Source organism: Urocitellus parryii, chromosome 5, assembly GCF_045843805.1.
Source record: "Urocitellus parryii isolate mUroPar1 chromosome 5, mUroPar1.hap1, whole genome shotgun sequence".
In the NCBI taxonomy this organism is placed as follows: domain Eukaryota; kingdom Metazoa; phylum Chordata; class Mammalia; order Rodentia; family Sciuridae; genus Urocitellus; species Urocitellus parryii.
Window position 1 is genome coordinate 163,683,587 of NC_135535.1, and position 14,516 is coordinate 163,698,102.

Below are 14,516 nucleotides of genomic sequence, written 5' to 3' on the forward strand. Positions count from 1 at the left end.
GTTACAGGGGCTTCATGGGGGGTGGTGAGGGCTAAGGTCATTTCTTGCCACCCTTGAACCTGTACTTGCAGTCTGCCTCCACTCTCAGGCTCCCTCTAGACTCAGGAACTGAACAGCAGTGGTCCCTGAGGATGGAGTCCTGAGAGGAGACAGCAGCAGGAGGGGCAGCCAGGGCAGCACTCTGGTGGGGGCTGGTTAGGGACACATATGTGAACATTCCCCAAAGCTTCTAGGGGAAATCCTCTTGCCGACAGTCAGATAACTCATCACTAGAAACAGGAGACCAGTCCTCAGCCCTGTGCCCCACATTAAATTAGGGAAAGTTGGACACAGAACTTTGACAAGGGCCTTTATACTACAATTACCATTCTAGATCAAGACCCAGGGCAGCATTCCAACAAGAAGTAAGGTGGATGGCAGAACACTCAAAACCTTGACTACTGAACAATTGGCCTGTTCTGGCTAAAAAAATAGAGGGGAAAAAATGAACCAAAATAAATATTTTTCAAAAGAGAACCACAGTGTTCAAGATATGAAGAAAAAGCATCATTTAGACTGGTGAATTACTTACTAGAAGAAATAAAAGAGAATTTTAAAAAGCATTTATTTAAAAATAAAAATTTAAAAACTTGAATATAAAGCACATATAACAAGAAACAAAAGATAAAATGATGAGAAAGCTGACTTCATATGTATTATCCAGTTCTTTTTTGTAAAAGATGGTAAAGTTAAATTGGATAGAAGAAACACTTGGAAGAATTAAATTCAATACCCTTTCATAATAAACACTCTCAACAAACTAGAAAGACAACCTCATGAAGGACATGCATGAAAAATTCACATGTACTTAATAATGAAAGACTCTATGCTTTCCCCTTAAGATGAGAAACAAGACAAAAATCTGATCTCATAATTTCTAGTCAACATTGTCCGAGAGGTTATATTTAGGGCTAGAAAAAAAATAAAAAGTATTCATTTTGGAAAAGAAGAAGTAAAATCATCTCTATTCATAAACAACCTGATATCATACACAGAAAGTCTTCAGGTATCCACTAAAAATTATTATAAGTAAGAAAAGAGTTGAATAAGATTGCAGGATATAAAACCAGCATAAAGTAGCTCAGTAGCAGAGCATTTGCCTAGCATGTGTGAGGCACTGGGTTCGATCCTCAACACCACATAAAAAAACTAAATAAAGGCATGCTGTCCTTCTACAACTATAAAAAAGATTTTTAAAAAATCAATTGTATTTCTATACATTAGCAATAAACAATATGAAAATGAAATTAAGAGAAAACAATTTCATTAGAGTAGCATCAAAAATAATACAACATGTAGGAATAAATTTATCTAAATAGTACAAAACTGTTATACTGAAGGGATAAAATATTAGTGAAAGAAACTAAAGAATATCTAATAAGTGGAAAAGCCTTCCATGTTCATGGATTGACATGATATTATTAAGATAGCAATAATCCCCAAACAGTGTACAAAACCAGTGTAATTCCTGTCAAAATCCCAGAGAACAGTTTTTGCAGAAATGAAAAATCTGATTCTAAAATTCTATGGAGTTTCAAGAGATGTAAAATATCCAAAGAAATCTTATAAAACATAAAAACAACAACTAGCAAAGTTGGAGGCCTCACATGTCCTGACTTCAAAATATACTATAAAACTTCAATAAGTAAGACAGTAGGATTCTGGCATAAGGACAAAACACAAACCAATGGAATAAAATTGAGAGTCAAAAAGTAAACTCATACCACTATGGTGAGATGATTTTCATTGAGAATGCCAAGATCCTTCAATAGAGAAAGAACATAGACTCTTAAACAAATGGTATTGCAACAACTGAGTATCCACATGGAGAAGAGTAAAGCTATATTTCCCACCATATGCAAAAAGTAACTTCAAATGGATCAAAAACCTAGATGTAAAAAATATATAAAACTATAATTTTTATAGGAAAACAGGAGGAAACCTTTATGAACTCTGACTTAGCAACAGTTTCTTAGATATATCTGACACCAAAAATATAAGCTACAGAAGAAAAATAGATAAATTGACTTCAAAAATATTTTAAATATGCCCTTTGAAGGACACTATATACAAAGTGAGAAGACAATGTAAGAATGAGAGAACATTTTTTATAAAGATCCAAAATGCAACACTAAAAATCTTCTTACAACAAAACAACAAAGGACAATCAAATTGTAGAAATGGGCAAAGACTTGAATAAACTTTTTTCCAAAAAAAAGAAAAAAGATACTCAGCAAGCACGAAGAGTCGCTCAACATTACTAGTTATCAAATGCAAACTGAAATAAAAATGAGATATTAATTTACACTAGGATGGCTGCAATAAAATAGACACACAATAGCAAGAATTGGTGAAGATGCAGAGAAATTCGAACACTCATACACTGTTGTTGGGAATGTATAATGGTACAGCCACATTGGACAACACCCTGGGAATTCGACTTGTGGTTAAACATTAAGTCACCATATAACCCAGAAACTCCACTTGTATGTATACACCCAAGAGAAATGAAAATATATGCCCACACAAAAATTTCTACAGGGATGTTCATAGAAGCATTATTTATGATGCCTAAAACATGGAAACAAAAAAAAAATGTTCATCAGCTAATGAGTGCAAAAGTAAAATGTGTTATTTCCATACAGTGAATGAAATTCTGCCATAAAAAGATTTGAAGTACTAATATATGCTACAATATAGATGGCCCTTGAAAACATTATACTAAGTAAGATTCCATTTATCTAAAATATCCAATAGAGGACAATCTATAAAGATAGGTAATTGATAAGTGGTTGATTAGGGCTGGGTAGAATAGAGTAGTATGAGGAAAGAAGGAAAGATTTTCTTTCAAATAAAACACTTACACCAGATGAATATTTGAATCTAAAATATTAAACGAAGAACAAAAGTGACCCAACATAATGCTGTAAGAAAAAACAGTAAAAAATTGGGCTAGCATGAGGCTCTTCAAGGAAATAGAAAAAGAATGTCAACTGAGTTTGAAAGGATAACTTTATTTCAAGAATTCTACATGCAGTTAAATTGCCAATAATTTATAAAGGAAATAGAAATATTTTTGAATTTTTGAGTACTTAAGCATTTGTTGACTTTATTTAAAAAAATGCTTAGAAACAAACAAAAAAACCCCAAAAGCTTCCTTGGAAATATTTAAAAGTTTTAATTTTAAAAATGAGCTAAATTGGCTTTAAAATAATGGTTAAATAAGTTAAAATATGAGATTTTAAAGTCTGTTACATTATTAAAACAAATGGAAAGGTTAAAATTAATCCTTGAAAGAAAAAATATATGACAATAATTGCCTATTAGTATAGTATTATTCAAATTATATTTTAAGTCAGAAAAATAAGAGAAAAGGGATAAAAATGAAAATAAAGGCATAAAAGGTGATTTTTTTTTGTACAGGTAGAAATCAAGAACCACTGATTTTTCCAGATAAAAATACTTAGAAAATATAATTTTGAGTATATTTTTAGAAGGGCTGATAATCACTAACTAGAGCTAAAAAAATGAAAAGTTTATACTTCAGTGAAAGAAATAAGCATACAAAATATAATCCATACACTAAACAATGGATAATAAAAGAAACAATTGTTATAGAAGATGTAAAAAGCATAATCATACTGCAAGATATAGACAGCATTACATGTAAGATAACTAAATATAAATGAGCTAAATAATTCAGTTAAATGGCAATGACTCATATCTATTAAAAATCAAAATCAAACTCTTATATTTTTAAAAGGGACAAACAGAAAATATAGTATATTTCAAGGGAAAAATTTTTAAATACTATTGTTAGTTGACTTTGTATTGCTAACAGCTAACATTTACAATAAAGCTATATTATTTTGTAGACAGTAGAAGCAAAACTAAATATCCAACACGTCATTTTTTTCAAGTATCCTAAATATTAAGTAAGTTAAGACAAAAATCAAGCTTTAAATATAGAGTATTTAAAATTTAAGTTACAATTGAAAAAAACAGCTAAAAATGTCATGGATTCAGGCCGAAACTATAGAGACAGATTTAGAGCCTTAAATGCTATCATAATGAAATGCAACAGAATAAATAAAACTAAGTATTAAAATAATTGTTATTATTATTTTTCCCTAAAAAGAAGGATGAAATATTAAAGCATCACTCTATAAAATAGTAAGAAGATATTTGGTGAATTGATAAATTGAAGAAAAAATTCTTTGAAAAAATAAAATAAAACCAACTACAAGTATAACTGGAAAAAAATTCATCCAGATAAAATTAGAAGTCAGAAGGAGAATGTAGTGTCAATATGTACGAAAATTAATACTACTATCCTGCAAGTTCTCTTTAATACCACAGTTGTTAGACATGAATAAGAAGAATAGCTTTTGTTTTAAAGTATAAACCAAAGAAATAATTATCCACAAAGAGACAAGGTTATTAGAAAAAACATAAGTTTGTGTTTTAGAACATATAAACTAGTTTATAACATATAAATGTGATGTTATAGTAAAATTCTAAACTTTGACATATGTCTAATTTATATGTCTAATTATAGATTCAAAACAAACTGTAAAAAAAAAAAACCCTGATACACAATTATATCAAATTTCCTTTAGAAAGAGCCTTATGATCCCAGGTATTATAGTAATTTTTGAAGATTTCCTAGCTAAGCACCATAGATAATATTAAAAAATAAATGTTCAACCAACCAGGATGGATTTACAGTAGCCTGATAATTAGAGGAATGGGTAAATCTAGCCCTTGGGCCAAATCAGCCACTACTACCTGCACTTCTTTAAATAAAGTTTTATTGGGAACCAAACACACTTATTTGTTCACATTTGTGTGTGTGTACGTGTGTGTGTGTGTGTGTGTGTGTGTGTGTTGTCTCTGACTGCTTTGTTTTTGTAACAGCAGAGTGGAGTAGTTGTGGTTGAGACTACATGGTTCCCAAGAGCTTAAAATATTTACCATTTAGTCATGTATAGAAAAGGTGAGCTGATCCATTCCTTAATATGACAAGGAAAGCACCACACACTACAGGGAAAAGATGTTTGTTCAACAAGTTATTTAATGGAAACTATCTGGGAAAAAAATTTCAGTAATATCATAATAATCAAATAAATAGTGATGCACTCACCTGATTTATACTATATAAACACTAGTATTATGTTTTCAGAGAATGATGACATGGTAACAATTATGAACTGTTAAAACATTAAGAAAAAGTAGGATACAAAAACTCCACAATTCAAAATTCATGTTGAAAATTTATACATGAGCTGACATTTATACTTATATAAAAATAACTATAAGTATTAGTCAAAAAACCCTCCTCACTAGTTAACTCTTGATGACAGAATTTTGATGGACTTTTTCCTATAATGTTATTTTATATGTTTTCTACTGTGAAATTATATTTATTTTGAATTTCTAAATAACAAAAACAAGGATTGTAAAGCAGAGTAAAAAATGAAGCCATAAACAACTTCATGAAACTACAGCTAAATGTTTAATGTGAGACTATTTGGTAGTTCTCTTCTTCAGCAAGTACTCTTACCAATAAAAACTATAGATGAATTCCCACAAAATATTTACATAATTACATACCAATTGAAAATGAATATACCTAAAAACTATCAAACACTAATAAAGGGACTTCTAGGGAACATGACAATCAGTAGCTCCCAGAGTGCATGAGATGGCATTTACACTCTGTGATGGGTATATGAGTACAGTTGTTTCTGGGACATAACCAGGCAATAATAAAAATGTTTTTAATTAAAATGTTTTTGAATGTTCATATTTAAAAACCCAGTAATTTTACCTCCATGTAATAAGTTATCACTAGTTCAAAGATATATGTATGACATTCCTTATCCTATGCTATAGTTTGAATATGAAATGTTTCCCACGGGCCCATGTATTAAAGGCTTGGTTTCCACTTTGGTGCTATTGTGAGTTGGTGGAACCTTAAAGAGGTGTGGCCTAGTGGGAGGTCTTTAGGCCACTGGCAGCATGCCCTAGAAAGGGGTAGTGGGACCATGATGTCTTCTCCTCTCTCTCTGGTTTCCTGGCCAAAGGTGGGCAGTTTTGCTTCACCACCCACTGCCACCATAGAAGAATGTGCTGCTTCAACACAGGCCCTAAGCAACAGGGCCCACCAAACACTAAAACCTCCCAAACTATGAGCCAAAGTAAAACTTTTTTCTTATAAGTTGATTATTTCAGGTATTTGTTACAGTGACATAAAGCTAAATAAGATATAGCGCCTCACATGTGCCAGGCAAGCACTCTGCCACTGAGCCAAAACCCCAGCTATTTTTAAGTTTATTATTATTTTAAAAATGTTTTAATTTGTTTTAATTAGTTATACATGACAGTAGAATGCATTTATACACTTTGATATATCATACATAGATGAGATATAATTTCTCATTTTTTTCAGTGTACAAGTTGTAGAATCATATGGGTTATGTAGTCACATATATACATACAGTAATAATGTCTGCTTCATTCTACTATCTTTCCTATCCCCACATCCCTTTCCTTCCCCTACCATCACTTCCCTCTACCTAATCTAAGGTAATGCTATTCTTCCCTAGTGCCCTTCACCTTATTTTTAAACTAAATCCAACACTATGGTAATAGTTAGATTCTGGTTCATCCATAAAGTAAAGTTTCATGAAGGCCCATGGAGGCTTTGAAAATCATCACACCTAAGCATATGACATAACAAAATGTCTAGACAGCACATTAACTGAAGAGGAAAGAAAAAACCAAGATATAAAACTGGAAGAATCCATCTTTATCCATCTATCTGGAAGAAAATATACCAATATATTAGCCATGTTTTATTGCTGGTGGTGGGAATATGGGTCATTTAAATTTTCTTCTTTATATGTTTTTATGCTTTCCAAAATTTCTATAACCTGAGTACCCTTTTTAATGAAATCACAGTCCATGCTTTTAAAACAAAGAACATTGGAAATTCTTCATTGAAATAAGTCTCACAAAGGGGAAGGAAGGGGTCACAGGAAGGGAAAGACAGTAGAATGAATGGGACATAACTTTCCTATGTTCATTTACGAATACACAAACAGTGTAACTCCACATCATGGAGTGGAGTACAACCACAAGAATGGCAAGCTATACTACATGTATGTCCATGTATGTATAATATGTCAAAATACACTCTACTGTCATGTATATCTAAAAACAACAAAAAGAAAAAAGTCTCAAGGTCTACATGGAAGGGTATTGTTTTGTCAAATTTATAGGGTTTGATGCTTCCCTTTCTGTGTTGAAATGAGTTATACTGAGACAGCACCATCAGTCACTAACAGTTATTGAGCACCTACTAATCCCTAGACCTTGACTTGTTTGAAATAGTGTACAATTCAAATAGTGCTTCGCTTTCAAAATCTCCCATCAACAGGTGCCATTGGGAAGTTGATCATAGGCTCTCATTGATGCCTGTGTAACTCCAGGACAGCTCACAACTCAGCCCAATTTTCTGCCCTCTGAACTTGCACTGCATTTCAGGTGACTTTCCTTCATTTTTTTCATGCAGCTATCAGGGCACAAAGCAGTACAATCTGCTATTACAGAGAGTAATGATGTTTTTGTCTGCAGAACACTCTTGCTTCTGTTTTGATGCCAAGATTCAAATGCAGACTTCTTTGAGCATGGCACATAGTTGTGCTCTGAACATGTATCAGGGTCTCTGTGATCTGATAATTTGGTGCAAAGACAATACCTCCCCCTACAAGGGTGTTGAGTTGGTTGCATTGGAGGGCACAAATTTCTTTACGGGGTTGGGGTAAGGAGCCACTGCACAGAACATTCGGCAGTCTGGGATTAAACACTGTTTTGGTGCTTTCTGCACAGGAAGCGGCTGTTTCAGTATCATAGGCTGAGCCAGGTGCTGGAATTTCAAATGTCCTTTACTGAAGACTACTCCTGCGGAAGGTTATCTAGGCTGAACAAATCTCTCTATAATTCCCCTGACCTGATGGTACATTCTTTTCTGAGTTAACAGAAATGTTAGAATTAAAGAAATACAAAATTTTGAAGTGAGAATTGTCATGTGTAAGGGTGATCCTTAAGTTTTTATATCTCCAGACTTAGTCAGACTTTGCCACCCCTCACCATGGACCGACCGTGTCCATAATACCTGTGCTAGAAGCCTTATGAGAGACTCTTGCACAGAACCTTCAACTCTTGCAGGATAAGCTTTCAAAGATCCGTCCCAAAGGCTATTTCTTTTACATGGGTGTTAGGAGCATAAGAAAGCTGAGATAGAGTCCATTCAGTGCCTGTAGTCAGGACTCTCGCGTAGTCTAAAGAATAAGGGAGTCCTTCTTCCCACTGCCAAGGTTATAGTTCCACATCTGCCCAGGGAAGTCTGCTTTTTTTTTTTTTTTTTTCCACGTAGGGCAATATGACAGCCTGGTTATGAGTACAGACTTCAGATTCGACCGGCTTGGTATTTAATCCCTCCTTTGCCATTCAATAGCTACGACAATGGGAAAGTTGCTTCACTTTTTTCTGCTTTGTATTCCTGACCATGTAACAGTTGATGAAGAAAATATGAAACAATAGTTTATTGAGTAATTTTAAAGGAACATCTTTGTAACTTATAAACTAGTAATAAATGAGAGCTTATAAAAAGAAGAATTAACCAGCAGTGCAACTGATTTAGCAAATGCCCTCTCCCTATGTCTCTGTGATCTAATCTCTAACACAGATCTGATGTGTGGTCCCCGTGCCTTCTAAAGTTGGGCGATTCTGAGGTCCCATAAGGAGACACAAGAAATCAGGACAGGATGGAATAAGAACCAGGGAATTTCAACAAGGAAAGCTGAGCCTGCACCGCCATCTAGCCTGCTCTGCACCACCCCTCTGTGTGTGCCTCTCCACCATGCTTGAGCATCTTCTTCTTTTTATTTTTTTAAAGTATAATTACCGGAGCTTATGTTTCACAGTTAATGCTGTCAAGCCTTTTAAACTAATTGGTCTTTTATAGAAAATTTAACTGAAAATTAACACATCTTTTAATAACATTGCCTTAACTTTAATGGCACTCTGCCTTTCGTTTATAATTGCTCTAAAATTGTCATTTTCCATGTCATAGCTGCCATTTTTTATATTTGCTAGTTTTCACGGTGTAGATTTTTATTTTTAGTATTTTTCTTTCTTGAGGGATGAGAACTATTGGATTATTTTTTCCTATCCCGGGCCTGCCTGGCCTGATGTGATAGCAGGGGTATATTCTCAAGTCCAGCAGAATATCCCTGCATTTATCTCTTAGATCCTATTAGACTGATGCTGTCCTGCTATCTTGGCAAAGACCGTGGACACTCTTTCTGCCTCCTTGTGAGCAAAAGAAGTGGAAGCTCTTGAGTAAAGTGTAAGAAGTGGGGCCATAGAGTAGCAATTGGCTTATGTCTCTGAAATCACACGGGGCTGGTTAGCTTGGGCTGACGTTGAGCTCATCAAGGGGTTTGGCCCTTAATGAAAATATAGTTTACACATTAAATCATGTGGACCATTTTCCAGTGGTCATCTCTTCCAACCTTTCTAACTTAAATCCAAATATTTCTGGAAAATAGAGGCCAGTTCACTGATATTAGAGATGAGAACATGGAGATGTTGCTTCTGGACATTCCTGAAGTATATACCCACTTTGCTCCTAAACCTCATCATTCAAACTATTTCATGTACTTCAAATGTATTTTCCTTATATGCCATTGTTAATTTATTCCCTTACATAGTCACTACCCTTGCTTAGCCCACTAGAAGCACAGTTTAAATGACAGGAGGGCAGGGTCTGTGTCTTTCTTCTTTTGCTGAATCCTCAGCATGGGGAACAATTCTTGCCATTTACTAAGTGCTCAATAAATCAACATGAAGAACAGTAACAGGGTTAAATAGGTGGAGGGCTTACCATGTACCAAGTGATACACTAACCACTTTACAACCTTAAACACTGCTCATCTCACAACCCCTAAGTGATAGTATGTTTATTGTCCCCATTTTAAATAAGAGCAAACTGAGGCACAGAGAGGTTCAGGTTGCACAGCCAGTAAATGGTGATGCTGGGGTCTGCATCTAGTCTGCCTCTTGAGTCCATGCCTTAGGTTCTCTTTATAGAGAGTCCTGGTAAAACTGAAGTTGGTGTTGGGGTTAAAAGGAAAGTATTAGGATGGAGAGGACTTCCTTTCATCGTGTGTGTGTGTGTGTGTGTGTGTGTGTGTGAGAGAGAGAGAGAGAGAGAGAGAGAGAGAGAGAAAGAGAGCGAGAGCAAGCTTGGACCATCCTGAAAATATAGTGATCTCTTCTTGGAGGCTAAACCCATAAGCACAATTATTCTGTCTCCTAGTGGGTTTCTGCCATTGATTTGTAGGATAAAGCCACAAGACCACATCTGTAGCACCCCTATCTATTCCAGGAACACCCGTGATGAATCAAAACATTATTCTTTTAACAAATGAAGCACTGAGCAGCAGGAGTTGAGTTATGAAGGCCAATATTCAGGGAATGTTTAGACACATGATTAACTGGCAATTTGGGAAGTGTGCAGGATAGAAGAGACCATCAGCATCTATGGAGATTGGTGTGGAAGTCATGATGGTGCTTGTGAGCAATGCCTGAGATGCAAGCTCACCTCTGTCTCCTGCCATTCAAAGGAGTTTCGCTTTCTCTATATTTCCGCCCACTGAGTCCAGGCACTGCCTTGGTACTTGACTGATCTGCTTCTTCATACATTAGTGGAATGCGGGGAACACATTTTCAAAAAGTCTAGATCCTATTGAATGTGCTGAACTAGACCCAATCATCACTATGGAACTTGTTCATCCCAGACAATACAAATACGGTCTGGAACAATTGAATAGGCTTTTTGACAAATGATTTGAAAAGTCACTATCAGTAGACAAGTTAAATCTCTGGCCTCAACACTTAAGCCAGGTTTATTCTCGACTCCCTAGTGATGTAATAAAGAGCTGTGCAAATCAAATCCAAAAGTGCCCCCACCACCAGGCCATGGCCACCATAGGCTCCTTTGATTGTGTAGAAGCTCTCTACTATTTATCCAATTGCATTCCTTGGAACTAGGGCTAGGTCCATGGGTGTTCAACCTGTGAGGTGCACAGGATCTACATTTTCAGATCTACATTTTCCGGGTCCCTCACTTGGTTTAATATTCTCTTGTCACCATTTTGAAATTCTTAGTAATTTATGAAAAAGTAGGCTTGCAAATTAGTAGCTGGTTCTGCTCAGAACACACTCAATATTTGATATGTACAAACAAATAATTATATAAATCTGAAGTTTTAAAAATTCTAATATTTTATAATTCTGAAAACAAGATCTACTATAACCAACAGCTTAATCATCTCTTAGAATAGTATTCTGAAAACTCTATAATTAGGATAAGAATTCCAATGACATTTCTAAAGAGATGAATTACCCAAAGTCCATTGGAAACCTGGATTTGGAGAATGCTGAGGCCTGTTATATAGAATCTGGTGCTCTAATGAGCTTCTATCATTCCTTTTGGCCTGCTCAAAGAGTCGGCCCAAACCAAGTTCAACATCACTGGCAGGTAGAAAGATGAGCCCCGGTATCATCGGCTAGGTTAAGAGCCTAAGAAATGCCCTTCTCTAGGGAGTGTATTTTTCTCCTTGTTGGCTTGGAAAATGATGGCAGGGCATGCAGCCCAGTCAAACTTAATTCAGATGAATGCTATTTCTTAATTATTTTTAAATCCATAATTCTGATTTTTAACTAAGATATGCTTACAGTTGAACCACATTCAGGAATATAGAATAATCTAAATTAGTCTTTAAAACTCTGTTTTTTTCTTTCCTCAAATAGAGGTCCTTCTGGGATTAGCTCTAATGAATAGATGAGAATAATGTATAATTAGCATATCAGTTGTTTAACACGTTCAAGAGGAAAACCTTGTTGAGCAGTTTAAGAAATGTATGTGTATAAAAATCTCTGAGTTACGTTTATGGTTTTAATGTGTTCAATAAAGCTCTTTTACATGGATTCTCCAAAGGTCAGTTTTTATCCAGCCTATGTCTGCATTTTTGCAAATTGTGAATTCGATGACTCCAAAATAGAGAGGATTTTCAATATAGTAAATAAAGACACTCAGCGGGAACACTTCACAATACCCAGGTTATGACCCATTCTAAATGTCTGCTTTTACCTTTTGCAGTGAAAGATGACTCCATTAAGCGGGGATCTATTTTTTTAAATTGTTATTCGTTTTAGGTTGCAAAAGTAAGACAACAATGCCTTGACAATCTGATACACATCAAGCCATTTAGAAAAATGTTTTGATCTATCAGCCAGCTTGCCCCCTCTCTTCATCATCACTCTGTCCCCTCCCTGCATCAGAGAACCACCCAGGCCTGACTTTCAGGCCTGGGCTGCTGTCTCAGTGACAGACAGTGACTTGGGAATCACCCTTGACCCAGTGTCCTCTCTACTTTCTGCTCAGTTCATTGTATTCTGAAGTTTTATCAATTTTATTAACATATGCTACTCAAATCCATCCATCTTTCCCATCTCTACCATCTCTACCCTAGTTCAAGCTATGATGGCCTTGTACTCAGGTTTCCTGATGCCACCTTACTCCTCCAAGCCATGTTCAGCAGACCAACAAGGCAAACCCCTCAAAACACAAACCTGATTACATCACTTTGTAATTTTAAAAACTTTCGCCTCCTCATTACTTTTAAGAAAAAAACCAAAACCATGAAAATGGTTTTGAGATCTTGAGGTCTGATCTTGGTCTGTCCTCCCCAGCCCTTTCTCATGGTGGTCCAGCTCACCAGCTCTCTGTGACTTCCTTGAGAGAGTCAGTTTCCTCAGCACTATTAGGCCTTTGCATTTGCTTTTATTCTTCCTTGGGGAATACTCTTCCCAGAAAATGTCCCTCTCTTTATGGTTCACATTTTGGAATAAAGTATATATCACTTCCTTAGGGAATCTTTCTCTGATTCCCAAGAGCAGGTCATAGACTTCCCTGCACTTTGAGGAATATATAACCAAATGTTTGCTCCATGACCCTTTGATTAATGTTGGTACTCCCTTCTGGACTGTAATCCTCATGAAGCTTTGCTCTCTGCAGGAGTTGCAACTCCAGCTTCCTACATCAGAGGTAGTCCACCACTGGGTGCACCCTCAACCCCTGGCTAGGAAGGAGGGAGCTAGACCACTCACCGCGCTCATGAGTGAGTCCAGGACACTGACGGCAAATGCTGTCCCACATGCAAAGGGCTGCGTGAGGTACAGTTCTGTGTCAGGGTCATCGTCATCGTCTTGGTCCAAAAACTGAACATTAGTATCATTCACTAGAAAAAGCATAAGAAAAGAATTAGCACTGAAGAACACACCTGGGTAGCAAAGCCTAGAGACACTGGTGTAGAAATAGGTGACGGGTGTAGAAACACTGAAGTCACTGAAAAGGAAACAAAAGCATGGGAAGCTGTGGATGGATCTCTGGAGGGGGCAGTTGGACTCAATGGACTGCTCCTATGGGACTGTTCAAATTTCTAAGACCTGGAGAGCAATGAGATCAAGCAGACTTGCTGCACAGCAGGCTTCTGGAGGACCAGGAGACCGTGCTGGCCAGTTCTTTGGTATAGTTTTAGAATCATGACAGAAAAACACTCTGAAGCATTTTTTGGTAGCCAAGTCCTTTGAGAGATGGACATATTTCAGTGATGAGCAACCATGCTGGCAAGGTAAGTTTAGCCACAAAGAGGAAAAAAAAAGCAACATATTCAGAGGAAAAAGCAATGAACTGGGAGCAGGGCAAAAGCAAACAGCAAGGAATTCATCCTCAGGCATAACCCACAGCCTGCCCTGGGGATTGCCCTGGGTGGTGCTGGTGGCCTAGGGCTCTGAATCCAAGCCCACACCCAACAGGCCCTGCTGAACCTCCAGGAACCCCCAGGTGGGATGCATCCCTTCCCCACCCCACTGCTTGCTGACAAAGACTTTCTCTGAGTTCTGAGTTGCAAGGCTACACCCACGTTCTCCCTTTCCCTTCTAAACAGCTCAATCTTTTCTGTTTCCACTTAAGCAGATACAGCCCTGGCTGCTGTATTTCATCTCCATCTGAGGATTCCTCAAGGACTCCTCCAGCACACACGTGCAGACTGATTAGTTGTGTCACTCAGATGTCTTTAACTTATTAAAAATTAAGTGACAAATTAATTTCCATTCCCATCTTGGCTTCAGAAATTATCACTTTTGCAGAGCAAGTAATAGGGGAAAAGTATGGGGATGGGGAGGGGGTACTTGTGATTTCTGGAACAATTATTTGTTTTTAGGGAGAGGACAGATGAGGTTTCCTTTCCCTATTCTTTTTTAAAATGTATCAGCAGATATTCCCTTTCCTAGAGTTATTGTTTTAATTTTTTAAAGTAACTTTCCTGATAACTTTTCTTAAA

General features: G+C 36.4%; 1 protein-coding gene across 12 annotated transcripts in view; it reads right to left on the reverse strand.

Annotated features, from left to right (window-relative positions):
- Positions 1–14,516, reverse strand: part of Kcnma1 (potassium calcium-activated channel subfamily M alpha 1) — a 717,716-nt gene that overhangs the window by 23,236 nt on the left and 679,964 nt on the right. For all 12 annotated transcript variants that reach the window (XM_077798516.1, XM_077798515.1, XM_077798514.1 and 9 more), the window contains one exon: positions 13,282–13,412. In XM_077798516.1, the coding sequence (XP_077654642.1) occupies positions 13,282–13,412 (131 nt within the window). The remainder of the gene's footprint in view (positions 1–13,281; positions 13,413–14,516) is intronic.